This window comes from Balaenoptera borealis (assembly GCF_965194805.1).
Source record: "Balaenoptera borealis genome assembly, chromosome: 12".
Taxonomy (NCBI): domain Eukaryota; kingdom Metazoa; phylum Chordata; class Mammalia; order Artiodactyla; family Balaenopteridae; genus Balaenoptera; species Balaenoptera borealis.
The window spans coordinates 40,381,372-40,400,223 of record NC_138869.1 but is presented as its reverse complement, the minus strand read 5'-3'; the positions used below and the strand labels follow the sequence as shown (position 1 = coordinate 40,400,223).

The window sequence follows — 18,852 nt, the reverse complement described above, 5'->3', positions numbered from 1 at the left end:
CGGCTGATGCCTCTGTCAGGGTAGCTGACACCTTGAGCGAGAATCCTGGTGCTTCCAGGATTCTAGAAACTCCTGCAAGTTACCAGCCCGGGCCTTCAGATGGTGCTCAGGAAACTTGGGGGCATCAGAGAATGAAGGACGTGGCCCAGGCCACACAGCAGCCTGAGAACAGGTCTTGCTCAGTCCTGCCCCTTCCTGGGACCCTCTCTTGCTTCTCAGGCTCCTGAGGGTACTGGGACCCCACCTCCCTTCTTATCTCATTCCTGAAAGAGAAACAGCTCAGTCTCTGAGTCAGCGTGAGAAGGACCCAGGGACCTGGATCCCTGTCTCCCTGTCCCCATCTCCCCTCAAAATATACATGCCTCTTGACCTGGGATTGGGCAAAGTGCTACTCAGGGAGGCCACCTTGCCTCTGGATTCCCTGAAGAACCTTGGCCAAGGCCTTTCCCTCTCTGGGTCTCAGTCTCCTCCTTCCAGAGCCAGGGACCAGCCACCTTAGGTGTAACAGGCTCTATAAACTGGTGAGGGGTGCTTGTGCAGCAGCTGCCATGATGGTGATCATATCCTGGGCCCTTGGAGGGGTGGAGCTCCTCTGTGTCCATCTCCCTGGGGAGATGTTTCAGCCTAGTAGCCCGGGCTGGGGGCCAGTGTCTGGCTGGAGATTGAGCCAGACAGCCCCTCAACCAGCATGTGGCCATCAGCTATGGGTGGGAGGCCCAACAACTCCTAAACCTGCCAGCTCACCCTGGGGATCTAAGCTCAGCCAGCCCCCAGCTGTGACTGCAGGGGAGGTCTGGGTCTACTGGAACAGGATGCGGGGGCAGCCCATTCCACACTGCAGAAAAGCAGCCTGTGGCAGGGGCTAAACTTATTGTGTGGCCTCGAGCAGGTCCTCTTCCTCTCTGGGTCTGGATCCCAGTCTGGGAAGGGGGTAAGGATCTTCTGTAAAGATCTCTGCTTGCAGGGAATTCCCTGGCAGTCCAGTGGTTAGGACTCTGCAGGACTCTGTGCTTTCACTGCCAAGGGCCTGGGTTCCATCCCTGGTTGGGGAACTAAGATTCCACGAGCCGCGTGGCACAGCTAAAAAAAAAAAACAACAACATTAAGATCTCTGCTTGCTGGTTGCAGGTGGGAAAAAACCCCAAGTGTGCCCTTGGTGTCTGGGATCAATGGGCCCAGCCACAGACATCTTGTGCCATCTAATGGACAAACTAGGAACTGCAGGAGGTCCCACAGCTGCCGGCTGTCTCAGGCCCTGTGATGGGCAGCAGGGCCACACAGCAGAAACCACACCCTCTTAGGACAGCAGGCAGTAACCAGGCAACCTTAATAGAAAGAGGCAGGGGCAGTGGGAGATGCTCCAGTGATTGCTTCTTTTTAAAAATTTATAAAATTTATTTATTATTTTTTCCTAAGTATAGTTGATTTACAATATTGTGTTAGTTTCAGATGTACAGCAAAGTGATTTGGAGATATATATATATATATATATATATATACATCCTTTTTCAGATCCTTTTCCATTGTAGATTACTACAACATATTGAATATAGTTCCCTGTGCTATACAGTAAATCCTTTTTGTTTACATATAGTAGTGTGTATCCCATACTCCTAATTTATCCCTCCCCCTTTCCCCTTTGGTAACCATAATTTTATTTTCTATGTCTGTGAGTCTGTTTCTATTTTGTAAATAAGTTCCTTTGTATTATTTTTTACATTCCACATATAAGTATTATCATTATTGTTTATCCTGCTCTGTCTGACTTAACTTCACTCACTACGATCATCTCTAGGTCCATCCATGTTGCTGCAAATGGCAATATTTCACTCTTTTTTATGGCTGAGTAATACTCCATTGTGCATATATATACATATATATGTATATATATGCCACATTTTCTTTATCCATTCATCTATCAACGGACATTTAGGTTGCTTCCATGTCTTGGTTATTGTAAGCAGTGCTGCTATGAACTCTGAGGTGCATGTGTGTTTTCTGTTTTCTTTTAATTTTTTTATGTTTATTTTTTATTTATTTATTTATTCTTATTAGTCATCCATTTTGTACACATCAGTGTATACATGTCAATCCCAATCTCCCAATTCATCCCACCACCACCACCAGCCCCCGCTGCTTTCCCCCCTTGGTGTCCATACGTTTGTTCTCTACTTCTGTGTCTCAATTTCTGCTCTGCAAACCGGTTCATCTGTACCATTTTCTAGGTTCCACCTATTTGTGTTAATATATGATATTTGTTTTTCTCTTTCTGACTTACTTCATTTTGTATGACAGTCTCTAGATGCATCCACGTCTCTACAAATGACCCAATTTTGTTCCCTGTTATGGCTGAGTAATATTCCATTGTATATATGTACCACATCTTCTTTATCCATTCACCTGTCGATGGGCATTTAGGTTGCTTCCATGACCTGGCTATTGTAAATAGTGCTGCAATGAACATTGGGGTGCATGTGTCTTTTTGAATTATGGTTTCCTCTGGGTATATGCCCAGTAGTGGGATTGGTGGGTCATATGGTAATTCTATTTTTAGTTCTTTAAGGAACCTCCATACTGTTCTCCATAGTGGCTGTATCCATTTACATTCCCACCAACAGTGTAAGAGGGTTCCCTTTTCTCCACACCCTCTCCAGCATTTGTTGTTTGTAGATTTTCTGATGATGCCCATTCTAACTGGTGTGATACCTCATTGTAGTTTTGATTTGCATTTCTCTAATAATTAGTGATGTTGAGCAGCTTTTCATGTGCTTCTTGGCCATCTGTATGTCCTCTTCGGAGAAATGTCTATTTAGGTCTTCTGCCCATTTTTTGATTGGGTTGTCTGTTTTTTTAATATTGAGCTGCATGAACTGTTTATATATTTTGGAGATTAATCCTTTGTCCGTTGATTCATTTGCAAATATTTTCTCCCATTCTGAGGGTTGTCTTTTAGTCTTGTTTGTAGTTTTCTTTGCTTTGCAAAAGCTTTTAAGTTTCATTAGGTCCCATTTGTTTATTTTTGTTTTTATTTCCATTACTCTAGGAGGTGGATCAAAAAAGATCTTGCTGTGATTTATGTCAGAGTGTTCTTCCTATGTTTTCCTCTAAGAGTTTTATAGTGTCTGGTCTTACATTTAGGTCTTTAATCCATTTTGAGTTTATTTTTGTGTATGGTGTTAGGGAGTGTTCTAATTTCATTCTTTTACATGTAGCTGTCCAGTTTTCCCAGCACCACTTATTGAAGAGACTGTCTTTTCTCCATTGTATATCCTTGCCTCCTTTGTCATAGATTAGTTAACCATAGGTGCGTGGGTTTATCTCTGGGCTTTCTATCCTGTTCCATTGATCTATATTTCTGTTTTTGTACCAGTACCATATTGTCTTGACTACTGTAGCTTTGTAGTATAGTCTGAAGTCAGGGAGTCTGATTCCTCCAGCTCCGTTTTTTTCCCTCAAGACTGCTTTGGCTATTTGGGGTCTTTTGTGTCTCCAAACAAACTTTAAGATTTTTTGTTCTAGTTCTGTAAAAAGTGCCATTGGTAATTTGATAGGGATTGCATTGAATCTGTAGATTGCTTTGGGTAGTAGAGTCATTTTCACAATATTGATTCTTCCAATCCAAGAACATGGTATATCTCTCCATCTGTTGGTATCATCTTTAATTTCTTTCATCAGTGTCTTATAGCTTTCTGCATACAGGTCTTTTGTCTCCCTAGGTAGGTTTATTCCTAGGTATTTTATTCTTTTTGTTGCAGTGGTAAATGGGAGTGTTTCCTTAATTTCTCTTTCAGAGTTTTCATCATTAGTGTATAGGAATGCAAGAGATTTCTGTGCATTAATTTTGTATCCTGCAACTTTACCAAATTCATTGATTAGCTCTAGTAGTTTTCTGGTGGCATCTTTAGGATTCTCTATGTATAGTATCATGTCATCTGCAAACAGTGGCCATTTTACTTCTTCTTTTCCAATTTGTATTCCTTTTATTTCTTTTTCTTCTCTGATTGCCGTGGCTAGGACTTCCAAAACTACGTTGAATAATAGTGGTGAGAGTGGACGTCCTTCTCTTGTTCCTGATCTTAGAGGAAACGGTTTTCAGTTTTTCACCATTGAGAACGATGTGTGCTGTGGGTTTGTCGTATATGGCCTTTATTATGTAGAGGTAGGTTCCCTCTATGCCCACTTTCTGGAGAATTTTTATCATAAATGGGTGTTGAATTTTGTCAAAAGCTTTTACTGCATCTTTTGAGATGATCATATGGTTTTTATTCTTCAATTTGTTAATATGGTGTATCACATTGATTGATTTGCATATATTGAAGAATCCTTGCATCCCTGGGATAAATCCCACTTGATCATGGTGTGTGATCCTTTTAATGTGTTGTTGGATTCTGTTTGCTAGTATTTTGTTGAGGATTTTTGCATCTATATTCATCAGTGATATTGGTCTGTAATTTTCTTTTTTTGTAGTGTCTTTGTCTGGTTTTGGTATCAGGGTGATGGTGGCCTCATAGAACGAGTTTGGGAGTGTTCCTTCCTCTGCAATTTTTTGGAAGAGTTTGAGAAGGATGGGTGTTAGCTCTTCTCTAAATGTTTGATAGAATTCACCTGTGAAGCCATCTGGTCCTGGACTTTTGTTTGTTGGAAGATTTTAAATCACAGTTTCAATTTCATTACTTGTGATTAGTCTGTTCATATTTTCTATTTCTTCCTGGTTCAGTCTTGGAAGGTTATACCTTTCTAAGAATTTGTCCATTTCTTCCAGGTTGTCCATTTTATTGGCATAGAGTTGCTTGTAGTAGTCTCTTAGGATGCTTTGTATTTCTGCCGTGTCTGTTGTAACTTCTCCTTCTTCATTTCTAATTTTATTGATTTGAGTCCTCTCCCTCTTTTTCTTGATGAGTCTGGCTAATGGTTTATCAATTTTGTTTATCTTCTCAAAGAACCAGCTTTTAGTTTTATTGATCTTTGCTATTGTTTTCTTTGTTTCTATTTCATTTATTTCTGCTCTGATCTTTATGATTTCTTTCCTTCTGCTAACTTTGGGTTTTGTTTGTTCTTCTTTCTCTAGTTCCTTTAGATGTAAGGTTAGATTGTTTATTTGAGATTTTTCTTGTTTCTTGAGGTAGGCTTGTATAGCTATAAACTTCCCTCTTAGAACTGCTTTTGCTGCATCCCATAGGTTTTGGATCATCGTGTTTTCATTGTCATTTGTCTCTAATTATTTTTTGATTTCCTCTTTGATTTCTTCAGTGATCTCTTGGTTATTTAGTAACGTATTGTTTAGCCTCCATGTATTTGTGATTTTTACATTTTTTTTCCCGTAATTCATTTCTAATCTCATAGCGTTGTGGTCAGAAAAGATGCTTGATATGATTTCAATTTTCTTAAATTTACCGAGGCTTGATTTGTGACCCAAGATGTGATCTATCCTGGAGAATGTTCTGTGCGCACTTGAGAAGAAAGTGTAATCTGCTGTTTTTGGATGGAATGTCCTATAAATATCAATTAAATCTATCTGGCCTGTTGTGTCATTTAAAGCTTGTGTTTCCTTATTAATTTTCTGTTTGGTTGATCTGTCCATTGGTGTAAGTGAGGTGTTAAAGTCCTCCACTATTATTGTGTTACTGTCGATTTCCTCTTTTAGAGCTGTTAGCAGTTGCCTTATGTATTGAGGTACTCCTATGTTGGGTGCATATATATTTATAATTGTTATATCTTCTTCTTGGATTGATCCCTTGATCATTATGTAGTGTCCTTCCTTGTCTCTTGTAACATTATTTTAAAGTCTATTTTATGTGATATGAGTATTGCTACTCCAGCTTTCTTTTGATTTCCATTTGCATGGAATATCTTTTTCCATCCCCTCACTTTCAGTCTGTATGTGTCCCTAGGTCTGAAGTGGGTCTCTTGTAGACAGCATATATATGGGTCTTGTTTTTGTATCCATTCAGCAAGCCTGTGTCTTTTGGTTGGAGCATTTAATCCATTCACGTTTAAGGTAATGATCGATATGTATGTTCCTATGACCATTTTCTTAATTGTTTTGAGTTTGTTTTTGTAGGTCCTTTTCTTCTCTTGTGTTTCCCACTTAGAGAAGTTCCTTAAGCATTTGTTGTAAAGCTGGTTTTGTGGTGCTGAATTCTCTTAGCTTTTGCTTGTCTGTAAAGCTTCTGATTTCTCCATTGAATCTGAATGAGATCCTTGCCGGGTAGAGTAATCTTGGTTGTAGGTTCTTCCCTTTCATCACTTTAAGTATATCATGCCACTCCCTTCTGGCTTGTAGAGTTTTTGCTGAGAAATCAGCTGTTAACCTTATGGGAGTTCCCTTGTATGTTTTTTGTCATTTTTCCCTTGCTGCTTTCAGTAATTGTTCTTTGTCTTTAATTTTTGTCAATTTGATTACTATGTGTCTCGGTGTGTTTCTCCTTGAGTGTATCCTGTATGGGACTCTCTGCACTTCCTGGACTTGGGTGGCTGTTTGCTTTCCCATGTTAGGGAAGTTTTCAACTATAATCTCTTCAAATATTTTCTCGGGTCCTTTCTCTCTTCTCCTTCTGGGACCCCTATAATGCGAATCTGGTTGCATTTAATGTTGTCCCAGAGGTCTCTTAGGCTGTCTTCATTTCTTTTTATTCTTTTTTCTTTATCCTGTTCTGCAGCAGTGAATTCCACCATTCTGTCTTCCAGGTCACTTATCTGTTCTTCTGCCTCAGTTATTCATCTACTGATTCCTTCTAGTGTATTTTTCATTTCAGTTATTGTATTGTTCATCTCTGTTTGTTTGTTCTTTAATTCTTCTAGATCTTTGTTAAACATTTCTTGCATCTTCTCGATCTTTGCCTTCATTTTTTTCCCAAGGTCCTGGATCACCTTCACTATCATTATTCTGAATTCTTTTTCTGGAAGATTGCCTATCTCCACTTCATTTAGTTGTTTTTCTGGGGTTTTATCTTGTTCCTTCATCTGCCTTTTCACCTTGTCTATCTTTCTGTGAATGTGGTTTTTGTTCCACAGGCTGCTGGATTGTAGTTCTTCTTGCTTCTGCTGTCTGCCCTCTGGTGGATGAGGCTATCTGCATGTGTTTTCAAATTAGTTTTCCATCTTTTCCAGATATATGCCCAGGATTGGGATTGCTGGATCATATGGTAACTATTTTTAGTTTTTTAAGGAACCTCCATACTATTTTCCATAGTGGCTGCACCAATTTACATTTCCACCAACAGTGTAGAAGAGTTCCCTTTTCTTCACACCCTCTCCAGCATTTATTATTTGTAGACTTAAAAAAATTTTGTTGTTGTTGTTGGAGTATAGCTGATTTACAATGTTGTGTTAGTTTCTGCTGTACAGAAACTACCACTTATACATATATCCACTCATTTTTAGATTCTTTTCCCATATAGGTCATTACAGAGTATTGAGAAGAGTTCTCTTTGCTATACAGTAGGTCCTCATTAGTTATCTATTTTATATATAGTAATGTGTATATGTCAACCCCAATCTCCCAGTTTATCCATCCCCCATCCCACTTTTCCCCTGGTAACCATAAGTTTGTTTTCTACATCTGTGACTCTATTTCTGTTTTGTAAGTAAGTTCATTTGTACCATTTTTTTAGATTCGCCCTATAAGTGATATCATATGATATTTGTCTTTCTCTGTCTGACTTACTTAACTATGACAATCTCTGGGTTCATCCATGTTGCTGCAAATGGCATTATTTCGTTCTTTTTTATGGCTGAGTAATATTCCATTGTATACATGTACCACTATTTGTAGACTTTTAATGATGGCCATTCTGACCAGTGCGAGGTGGTAACTCATTGTAGTTTTGATTTTCATTTCTCTAATAATTAGTGATGTTTCGCATCTTTTCATGTGCCTGTTTGGCCATCCATATGTCTTCCTCAGAGAAATTTCTATTTAGGTCTCCTGCCCATTTAAAAAAAAATATTTTATTTTATTATTATTTTTTAATTTATTTAATTTATTTATTTTAGGCTGCATTGGGTTTTTATAGTGCATGGGCTTTCTCTAGCTGTGGAGAGTGGGGGCTACTCTTCATTGTGGTGTGCGGGCTTCTCATTGCGGTGGCTTCTCTTGTTGCGGAGCATGGCCTCTAGGCATGCAGGCTTCAGTAGTTGTGGCACGTGGGCTCAGTAGTTGTGGCTCGCAGGCTCTAGAGCACAGGCTCAGTAGTTGTGGCGCACGGGCTTAGCTGCTCCACGGCATGTGGGATCTTCCCGGACCAGGGTTCAAACCCATGTCACCTGCATTGGCAGGCAGATTCCTAACCACTGCGCCACCAGGGAAGCCCCGTCTGCCCATTTTTTTTTTAAAATATGAAATGAAATTTTATTTTCTCCCGATCTCTAGAGATAAAGTGGCACCACTTCAAGAGAGACACAATTCAATCATTTAAAACTCCAGTCTTAATCTAGCATCACTCTGTAATAGTACAATTCTTCCTGGGGGTAAACGGAAGCATGTTTTAAGGTTCCAGCTTATAATTATTTTACCACTAGAAGCATAACCATATTTCGAAAACCTGGTGTTTACTGTTCTGATCTATTTGCTTCACTCCCAACCATCAGTGGGTTCCCAGTTAGAGTGATGAGCCTGGAAGGAAATGAAGGCCTTTCTAAGAACTAATAAAAGACCATCTCTTCTGCAAGTAGTGTTTATATTATGTTTGCCATTGTTTGCTGGAAGACACTCTAGGAACTGCCTATTTTTTGATTTTTTTTTTTTTTTATATTGAGTCGTAAGAGCTATTTGTATACTTTGGAAATTAAGCCCTTGTTGGTCGTGTCATTTGCAAATTTTTTCTCCCAGTCCATAGGTTGTCTTTTTGTTTTATTTATGGTTTCCTTTGCTGTGCAAATGCTTATAAATTTGATTAGGTCCCATTTGTTTATTTTTTTTAAAATGTTTATTTATTTTGCTGCGCCAGGTCTTAGTTGCGGCATGCGGGCTCTTAGTTGCGGTCTGCAATTTCCTGACCAGGGATCAAACCCAGGCCCCCTGCACCGGGAGCGCAGAGTCTTAACCACTGGACCACCAGGGAAGTCCCCCCATTTGTTTATTTTTGCTTTTATTTCTTTTGCCCTGGGAGACTGATTTGAGAAAATATTGCTACTATTTATGTCAGAGAATGTTTTGCCTATGTTCTCTTCTAGGAGTTTTATGGTGTCATGGCTTATTTTTAAGTCTTTAAGCCATTTTGAGTTTATTGTTGTGTTTGGTGTGAGGGAGTGTTCTAACTTCATTGATTTACATGCATCCAGTGCTTGCTTCTGGTGGAGGAAATCAAGGGGGGCTTCATGGAGGAAGCACTATCTAGGCAAAGGATGACACAGCCCAGAAGAAATGGAGAGGACTGAACAGAGCAAAACAGTCAGAACTGGGTGATGCATGTAGGGGAGCGCAATGGCATGTGCTAGTGGGAACTTGTCAGCCCTTGGCTGTATACAAGTGTGATGTGTACTGTCGTGCACCATGCGCCCCCAGGTGGGCATATAAAGGGTCACAGCCCAGCTTCTCCTAGCTAGAATTCTGGGGTGGAAATGCCTGGAAGGAATGGATGCCCTCGGTCCCTCCTCCACCAACCTAATTCTGGAACAGAGATATTGGGAAAATCTCACAGGATTTCCTACCTGTGGACCCCTTCTTTAAGGCACCAGCCGCCGCCCCCCTTATACTTTGTAGCTGGCCCAGTCATCCTCCTGCTTTGTTCACAGAGGGCTGGACTCTTGGGGCTTTCCTTTTCTCCTTCCCTGATCCCGTCAGCATCCCATACCCCCTGGGAGCCCCTGGCCTCTGCAGTCCTTGTCCTCCTCCCCCCACCTCAGCCACCCATCCTCCAAGTCACCACCAATGAGGATGTGACCTTCATCATCTCCATTCAGAACATTCCTCCTCTGATACCACCTTGTGCTCAGCATCCCCCCTGCCACAATTCTTCCCTCCCTGCCTCAAGCCCCCCTTTCTCCTTGCCCAGTTTGGGTCCAGTCCCAGAGCTATAACCAGGCCCTTGACACACTCCTGGAGACCCTAGCTGCTCACCCTCTGCAGCTCTACTCCACATCTTGCTTTAACCCTTCTCCAGCTTCACTAGGTTGCTCCCATCAGCATACAGGCCACTCCCTGACCCACCTTCTTAAATGAACTTCCTCGAACTCCACATCTCCCCTCAGCTCCAGCTCAACTCTCTGTTCCCTGAGCCCTTGCAAAACTTCACCAGTATTGTCCACACTTGCCGTCTCCCCTTTACCTTGCCTCACTCCTTTGGCCCTTTTTAGTTGAGCTCCCATCCCACCATTCCAGTGAAACCGTTGTGTCCAGGTGGCCAAGGCCTCGGGGCCTCCAACTTCCCCAGCTCCAGGGCCATCAGCTGTCTTCAATGCCTCCTTCCTTCCCTCCTGGGTCCTTGGGCCCTTTGCTCACCCAGGGTCTCTCCTACCCCACCAGCCTCATCTCCTCTCCGGTCCCCATTCTAGCACTATGTTGGTTTCCTCACTGCACTCATCTCCCTCTTTGTCTTCCTGAGTTGACTATAAATTCCACAAAATTAGGGACTGGGCCTCGCTCTGAAGGGTCCCAGCATTCAGCCAGCACTGGACACATAGTAGGGGTGTGACTAAACCCTGGAATGGTACACTGGCTCGTGGTGCCACCCAATGTAGCCTTGCCTCCTCTCTTGAGATGTCATTCCTGGGTGTACATGTAGGTCCTTGAGTTTTCCAGCTCCCGAGGGCAGGACTGAGGGGACCCCTCTCCTCTCCCCGACCCCCGCTCTCTACAGGAACCAGGCAGCTCTGGCCTCCACTGAGGCATCTTCAGAATTCCAAGACTGTCTCCGGAATGCTGGGCCTCTCTGGGGAACGCCAAGTCTGGGGCACAGGTGGGGAGGCTGTGGAGTGGCTGGGCGGAGTACGGACAGCTGCTGACCTTCTGGCTGGAGCCTAGGCGCTGTGGCAGCTGTCCCTCTTGCAAGCACCACTGCTGACACCTCCACTTCCTTGCAGCCCCCCATCTACCCAAGGTCAGTTTCACTGTTCTGGCTGTAGCTCTGGCCTGGGTGCCCCCAGTAAGCGGAGAGCCACAAGACCCCATGCCTCCATTCCCTGCCAGGGAGGGAAAGTGGGTTGCTGGAGCCGTGAGGTTCATGGGAACTGGAAATCATGCCCATCAGGATCTGTTCCATCAGACAGAGTCCTCGGCTGGGAGCCAGGTGGCTCTACTCTCCCCCAGACTCACTGGATGAACTTGACAGGCCCCTGAATCTCTCTGGGCCCCAGGGTCCTTACCTGTCAAATGGGCAAGGGGAGTAGACGATATGCCCCTCGGTCCCGGGGAGTCAGCGTCGCCGGCAGGAAATCCAGGTGAGCGGGCAGATGGACTGGAGCCACGGGCCCGCTGAGCCCCCACAGTGCCCTGCTTCTTCCCAACCAGAAGCGAGAGGGAGCCGTGGCAGCCATGCCAAGTGGCATCCAGGGCCTAGCCTGGTGCTGAGTGACTGCCCTCTCCAAGTATAGGACCCCTTGGCTGCCAACTGGCTGACTAAAGCCATGGCCCCCAGGAGCCTGTGAAATGCAGATTCCTGGGCCACCACAGACTCCAGGTGTGGAATTGCTGGAGACGGGGCCTGGGTACCAGCAGTTATAGAAGGGAGCCAGGTGGGTATGGAGCGTGGTAGTCTCTGATCTAACCTAACCCCTCCTGCAGAAGGTGTGCAAGGGTGGTTAGAGCACAGGTTCTGGGACAGGGACAGAAACGGTCAGGACAGGAATGGACCCTAGTGAAGATTAGGGAATGAAAGCCAGACACCAGGCCTCCAGGGAGCAGGGCTTTATTTGCATTCCCTAGGACAGGGCTGGGGGAGGTAGTCAGGGAGGGCCCGTGGTCAAGGACACACCCAAGTTCACATCCTGGGGACCCTAGCCCCCTGCCCCTAACCGCGGGGCCCGGCTGGAGTTGGAAGGTGGCACAGGCAGCTCTGGGAGAAGGTCGGTGTCTACTCCACCCCCTTCATGAATTCCAGGAACTCTGTGAGAGAGGGGCAGGCATAGGTCAGAGGTCAGGGCTGGGCAGGGCATGGGCAGTGGGGATTCAGCGCACCCCTACTCACCGTCATAGTCAATGCGGCCATCGTTGTTCTTGTCACCATCCTTCATGAGCTCCTCAATGTCGTCCTCTGTGATGGTCTCACCGGTAGCCTGAAGCATGATCTTCAGCTCCTCCAGGTCGATGTAGCCGTCAGCGTTTCTGCCAGTTGGGTGAGGGGGGCCTCAGAGCCCATGGTAGGGGCAGGGAGAGGGGAAGAGGCAGCCCTGCTCAAGACCCCGGGAAGTAAGGAAGGGCCACTGGGAGATGGGGCATCTCATCCCGCATTGCACAGAACGGGAGACTGAGGCCTCGAGGTCACAAGACTGTCCCCCTCTGCCCAGCTCTGCTAGGGTCAGGGTCAGAGGTCAAGGGTCACACACTCACTTGTCAAACATGCGGAAGAGGTCAGAAAGCTCCTCCTCAGACTTTCCTTTGCTGTCATCCTTCATGCACCGAACCATCATGACCAAGAACTCATCAAAGTCCACTGTGCCACTGCCTGAGGGGGTGGGCAGCACAGCCATTAGAGAGCAACGGTCAGAATGGCTGGCACTGCCCTTGACACTAGACCCCACTGTTCTCACTGCATCCTCATAGCAACTCTGTGTGACGAGTGTGGTCATTGTGCCCATTTTATAGATGATACGGCCAAGGCTCAGAGAGGCTAAACAGCTCTTTTAAGGGCACAGAGTAATAAGTGGCAGAGCCAGGATGCAGGTCCCCAGAGAGTTGGGGGCACTATGGGCCTGGGGCCGGGGCGGGGGGGCAAAGGGGCTCACCATCCTCATCCACCTCGTCAATCATCTCCTGCAGCTCCTCAGGTGTGGGGTTCTGCCCCAGCATCCTCATCACTTTGCCCAGCTCCTTGGTGCTGATGCAGCCATCCTCAGCGCCCAGCACGAAGATGTCAAAGGCTGCCTTGAACTCTGCATCCAATAGGAGAGGAGGGGAGACAGAGCAGCCAGGGCTCAGCAGCCAAGAACCTGGAAGGCCAGACCCCTAGGGCCACCTGCTAACCTGCCCACTTCCCTCTGAGACCTCTGAGGTCACAGGGAGAGGGACCCCAGCCTCTGGCCTCCAGCCTGGGGTCCTCATGCTCCCCCAGCACAGCTCTGCTGTTCCCCCACATGCATGTTGGGGTACTCACCATTTTTCTGCTCTTCTGTCAGCTGCTCTACCTAGAGAGGAAAAGAGGTCTCAGGACCCAGGCTCAGGCCTTAACTGCTGTCGAGGAAACCAACCCATTCCACAGGTGGGAAGACTGAAGCCCGGAAGACGCAGGCCATTCCCAGGTCACAGAGCAGAGGCCTCAGTTCTCCCTCCTAGTCCCCAGAATCCTGAGGTGACCCAGCTGGCCTCACTGAGACTGGGCTCAGGACCAGGGTGACAGGTGGGCACCCCCTCCAGGACTAAGGTGACCCTGAGTAACAATAGTCAGTGACCACTCAACGCCCTTTCGCCCCCACCCCCCACCGAAACCCAAGCTGGGTGGCCTGAGAGACAGCTGTCCCTCAGGTTGGAACAATAAAACCAGTGTGGGGGTGGGCAAAGCCGCCCACTGTAACCTGACCGGGGTGGCCACTGGGCTATTTTTAACAGGGGACAAAGTTAAACCTGGTGATTGTTCTGGGGACTCTGGCATGCAGGGGTGGGGCAGCGTTATCTGGCCCCCTGGCCTGCTGGTGCCTCAGGAGCCAAAATTAGTCCCTGGCCCTGCCAGGCCTTGTATGGGCACAGGGTGGAGGGCTGGTGTTCCCCCCCCAGCTCCACGGACTCCTGCAGGATAGGCAGGGGCACCCCTATAGCCAGCCATAGCCCTTCCCTGCCCAGGAATGGGGCCACATTTCCCAGGGCTGAGGGAGGGGTTCCCTTGTGGACAGCTGTCTGTGTCAAATGTCCTTGTCTCTGTGCTGGGGGTAGGTCAGCAACACGCCCCCTCCAGAGATAGAATAGCATCTGAAGCCCTTCAGCGGCCCCAGCAGGGACTTGGGGTGACCACCCGCTAGCCCTTACCCCTGGCTAAGCCACTGAGCCCTGAGCCTGCCAGGCCGGATGGGGGCTGGGGCCCCAGTGCTCTGCTCCTTCTTCCCAGTCCCTCCCTCCCTGCCTCAAACTTCAAAGCCCCTTCTCCAGCTCAGGATTCTGGCTCTGCAGCCCCCTTCTCACAACCCCTGTCCCACCCTCCACAGCATCTTCAGCCAGTCAAGGGGACTGGAGGGGGTGGGGGATTTGGGAGTGTGTGAGAAGCAGAATGTGAGGGACAGAGATGGGGGGCAGGGAAACAGCGACAGAGCCACAGAGGAAGAGCCTAGGAGGAACAAAGAGACAGAAAGAGACTGGGAAAGCGACCAGAGACACCAACGCAGAGAGATGTGGCCTGGAGACAATGACACAGACTATAGACATTTGGAGACAGGTCTAGACGTGATGCGAAAGCTTCGACATCCTCCTCCACCACCCTGCACAGCTCCCGCAGACCCTAAACTCACCCCTTCCACAACCGGGAACACCAGACCCACCGTCCCCTTGAAGGCCTGGGCTGAAAGTATGTGGGTCCTCTCCTGGGTCCCCACCACCTCCTGGGGGTGACCTTGCACCCCATCCCGAGCTGAATGAGCCCCCAGTGGGCCCACCCACCCCAGCCCTGCCCAGACCCATCCCTCACCGCAGCCTTGTAGATGTCATCCATACTGGCGGCTCACAGGGCAGGCTGCTGGGGTTGCCAGCAGCCCTGGGCTTAAATAGCCCTGCCCCATCTCATTCCCCGCCCAGCCCACCCCTGCCTGCAGTATCCTCCACTCCCTCCCCCCGGCTCTGGTGATCTCACACTGGCCTGAGTCCTGTGTCCTCTGTCCAGGGCAAGGAGCCGATGAAGGGCTACAAGGAGCAGGTCTCTTTTCCTCTGTCCCCCATTCCCCCAGGGGACTCTCTGGAAAGGTTTTAATGAGTGAAAACGTGAGCCCAGGACAGGACAGGAGCTGCAATGTAGTGGGCCTCAGGCCAGGCCCTTATACACGTTAGCTCAACTCCTATTCAACCAGGGAGGTGGGTGAGGCTCCTGGGGGGGTGGCGACTTGCTCAAGGTCTGTCTGACTTGGTAGCTCCCGCCTTAAGTTAAACCTCTCTGGAGTAGGGGCAGCAGCATGCAAGAAGAGGCTGCGAGTGTAGGACCGTGCCAAGAGAAGCCTCGAATGCCAAGCTCAGAGTCTGGTGCTATGGAACTGGTGGAGAAGGAAGGCACTGACCTACCTCAGGAGAGTGTGGTCTGGAGCCCTTCTGCCAAGGGTGCCAGAGGAGCCATGCCCAAGACCGCTCATCTCCCCAGGGAGAAAAGTACTAGCTCTAGGCTTGACTGCACTCAATCAGTCATTCAGCAAATATTGATACACCAACACATGCCCCATCTGTGTAAGACTCTCCCCCTCCAGTTCCGTTACCACCTCTCTTTTCTAGACCTGGGTCTTCCCCTGAGTTAGGGCTGCTTCTCTGTGCTTCCCCTTTCCAGTACTGTAGTTCCTGGGTCCAGGACCAGGCTGTTGCCCCCTCATTTTGAGCTCTGGTAGGACACCATCTGGGGGTCTTGTGCCAGATGGCCAGCACATATCCCTTCCTTCCACCTAACCCTTCACCTCCTTCACACAGAGCCTACACCAGTTCCCTGCCCTGCCTGACAGGCATTTGCATGGATTAACCCACTCAATTCTCTAGAAGCCCATGTGACAGAGATCACCGAGTCTCGGAGAGGTTAAGAAATAGCCCAGAGTTATTCTGTCCTGCTTGGGCTCCAGGCACAGATCAGATCTTCCTTCTCTCTCAACCCTCTCGTGCCCTCCAGGGAATGAGCCCAAGAGCCAGGTGAGATGTGGTTACTGTCTCTTATCTGGAGAGGGAAACTGAGGCCAGGCGTGGCAGTGACTTGCTTCGGGTAGCATGGAAGGTGCGGGGCCATCGCACCTCCCTTCCTGGGCACCTAGCGGCAGTGCCCAGAGCAGTCCCCGCATGGGCCCTCAGTTTCTCCCACGCTGCAAAGAGCGCGGCAGGCGGTGCCACGCAGGTACCGGTTACGCAAGAAGACAGTCCCCGGCGTCCTGCGCACGCGCGCCGCTGGCGGCTGCTGTCAATTACGCGCTAAGGGGGTAGAGCGGCGGGGGCGGGAGAAGGCGGCGGGGCCAAGATGGCTGCACGGCGCGCGGCAGGGGCGGGGGGCGGCGGGGGCCTGGGGGCGGTGGGACGCTGACCCCGCCCCCTGCTGCTACCAGTCTGCGCCGGGCGGCGACAGTGACCGAGCCCGGAACATGGCGGCGGCGGCGCGCAGCTTTGGTCCCGAGCGGGAGGCCGAGCCGGTCAAGGAGGCGCGCGTCGTGGGTTCTGAGCTCGTGGACACGTATACGGTGTGCTGGGGGCTCGGGCGCCCGAACTGGAGGTGGCGGCTGGAACCCGGAGTCTGAGTCGGGGGTGTTGGGGAGGCCGTCTGAGCCCCGCAACTGGGGAGCTGGGGGTAGGCGGGCTGCGATTTTGAGGAGGGGGCCTGGGATGGCGGAATCTGGAGAAGGGACCTGGGCCGCGCAGCTCCGGAAAGAGGGTCTTGGGGTGGGGCCCAGGGAGGGGGCTTGGGAAGGGTACGCGTTTAGAAAAGGAGGCTAGGGTTGAGGAGAATCAGGGGATAAAGGGGGTCTGCGGAAGAGGGGAGTCAGGTTGAGGCGGAGGCCCCTCTAGGTCCTCTAGGCCTGGAGGGGCGCAGGCCTGGGAGGACGTGACAGGGTGTCCTGGAGAAGGGGGATTAAGGAGTGGGGGCTTTTATGGATGGAATCAGGGGAAAGGGTCAGGGCGGTGCAGGCCGTGAAGAAGGAGAAGGGGCGGGGCCTTGATTTGGGGGGGGTCTAGGGGTTGCAGTAGAGATTTGCTCAAAAAGTGAAGGAGGGATCTGGGGCCTTCGCGCTGAGGCAGAGACAAGAATGGGGGAGGGGTGGGGCGCAGACCCAGGGAACTGAGGGGGTGGCTCAGGGCTGAAAGGCCGAGACCCAGGAGCCTTAGGGCTCTTCGTGGCTTTAGAGTGTGCCGTTGAGTTGGGGCAGCATACCGCCCACGCACGCTTCAAGGCTGTGGGGGAGATGGAGGACAGAAAAGGGGGGCAGTTGCGGACTGTGATGGAGGTGGAGGCCTTCCTGGGTCTGGATGGGGTTGGGCACCAGGCCTGTGGGCCTCGGAGGCTGCCTAGCAGGGACTGGCCCCAAGGTGGGGGCATCCTGAGCACCTCCCAGCCTCCTGTCCTTTGTTCTCGGAGGGTGGGGGGTGGGTGGGGGCTTTGGCCCTGCCTTCACCCCACCCCCTTGGCCCTCATCCTAACCCTCCTCCTGAGGGTCATTTTTCTGGTTCTTTCTCCTTTCCTGGGCGGGAAGAGGGGGAGGGAAGCTGCCAGGCTGTGGAGAGGGGCTGGGGGCGGATCCTGGAGCAACAGGCCGGCCCTGGAGAAATGGCTGCTCCTCCCGGGAGGTTTCAGCAGAGTTGATTATTTTCTCCTCCCCCTTCCCTGCATCCTGCAGAGAGGGGCGGGACCCTAGGACCAGGGGGCCTCATCCAGGTGAGGGTTGAGGTTTCTGAGCTGTTGGCTGGCTGGCCGTCACGCGTGCACCGCATGCAGCTGGAGGGTTAGCTCCAAAAAGCCTCCTCATTGCACAGGGCTGAGTCCCTCCTCTGAATGGGTGTGGGGGGAGGTGGTGATCCAGGCGGACTGGATGGTACCATTTCGTGTCCTTTTGTCCAGGTATGCTGATTTGATTATTATTAACACACCTACCTTTGGTTGAACGCTTGCTACATGTCAGACCCTTTACAAAGCATTTTGTGTGCATTACCTTTGATTCTTAAACCTAGCAGATTTTAAGATGGAGGAACTGAGGCTCAGACAACTTAAGGCTCCCAGTCACTTATATAAGTGACATACATAAACCATAGCCAGGAAATGGCAGAACCAGACTTTGAACACAGGTCTTCCTTGACTCCACGGCTTGTTCCCTTCTGATAGGGCTTAATTGTCCATCACTGCTTCCCCCCACCCCCCATCAGCTTCTTAGTGCCTTGACTCCTGGCTCAGCAGCAGAAATCACAGCCCTGAAGCAGCTGAAAGCGTTGGAAAAGGACTTGATTCTAGGATACAGTCAGGGCACCTGGGAAAGAATTACAGCAGAAAAGCTGGTCCTGCCAAACCTGACCCTGTTTTGCCTTTCTTAGAAGGAATGGCCTTCCTTTCCTGCAGCTCAGGTTGGATTGGGCTTTGAGTTACATGAGGCTGGAGTTAAAAAACTAAAGAGATGGCTTGATATGATAGCCACCTTTTCTGTTTCTCACTGTTGGATAGAGCTCAGACTTATCCCATGTGCCTGCCAGATCCAGTGCTAGGGCCATGGAAGAGAGGGGGCCTTGCTGCTCGTAAGGGTCAGGTGCGGAAGCTGGTGGGCAAGAGCAGCTTAACTTTGGCCTGGGGGTTGGGGGGGTCTGGGTGTGCTACAGCTATCGCTGAGGGTAGGGTGGCACTTTCCTTACTGCCGGCTGGGCAAGGGCTATTGGTTTTTCCTTTTAGGTTTACATCATCCAGGTCACTGATGGCAGCCATGAGTGGACAGTCAAGCACCGCTACAGCGATTTCCATGACCTACATGAAAAGGTAACCCTTGAGAGCTGGGGTCCTGTGTTTCAGGGCTTGGGGGCTTTTAGGCCAAGCTCCCATTGTGCCTGTTTTAGGGCAAAAC

At 49.2% G+C, this 18,852-nt stretch overlaps 2 protein-coding genes across 16 annotated transcripts in view; one reads left to right on the top strand and one right to left on the bottom strand.

Annotated features, from left to right (window-relative positions):
• Positions 1–18,852, top strand: part of STAB1 (stabilin 1) — an 88,924-nt gene that overhangs the window by 1,111 nt on the left and 68,961 nt on the right. For 11 of the 15 annotated variants that reach the window (XR_014232807.1, XR_014232808.1, XM_082348073.1 and 8 more), the window contains exon 2: positions 18,684–18,767. Coding sequence is in view for 12 of the 15 variants with exons in the window: in XM_082348073.1 (XP_082204199.1) it covers positions 18,684–18,767 (84 nt within the window). In the remaining 3 variants the exon portion in view is untranslated. Of the gene's footprint in view, positions 1–16,199; positions 16,495–16,548; positions 16,602–17,081; positions 17,868–18,683; positions 18,768–18,852 lie in introns of those variants that run through there. The other 4 variants (XM_082348075.1, XM_082348066.1, XM_082348068.1 and 1 more) reach the window with 4 other exon arrangements.
• TNNC1 (troponin C1, slow skeletal and cardiac type) lies at positions 11,831–14,855 on the bottom strand. The gene is made up of 6 exons (XM_082348259.1): positions 14,769–14,855; positions 13,251–13,281; positions 12,883–13,029; positions 12,488–12,602; positions 12,126–12,262; positions 11,831–12,043 (listed from the first exon to the last, which is right to left on the bottom strand). The coding sequence occupies exons 1-6, from the start codon at positions 14,790–14,792 to the stop codon at positions 12,012–12,014; spliced, it is 486 nt and encodes a 161-aa protein (XP_082204385.1). The 5' UTR covers positions 14,793–14,855; the 3' UTR covers positions 11,831–12,011.

What these genes read in the sequence shown, in the direction of transcription:
- TNNC1 (XM_082348259.1), bottom strand. Translation starts at nt 14,792, where the DNA reads ATGGATGACATCTACAAGGCTGCG. An exon ending in TGACGAGGTGGATGAGGATG is followed by an intron (nt 12,603 to 12,882) that starts GTGAGCCCCTTT and finishes CCACCCCCTCAG; the next exon opens with GCAGTGGCACAGTGGACTTT. An exon ending in CTCTTCCGCATGTTTGACAA is followed by an intron (nt 12,263 to 12,487) that starts GTGAGTGTGTGA and finishes CCCAACTGGCAG; the next exon opens with AAACGCTGACGGCTACATCG.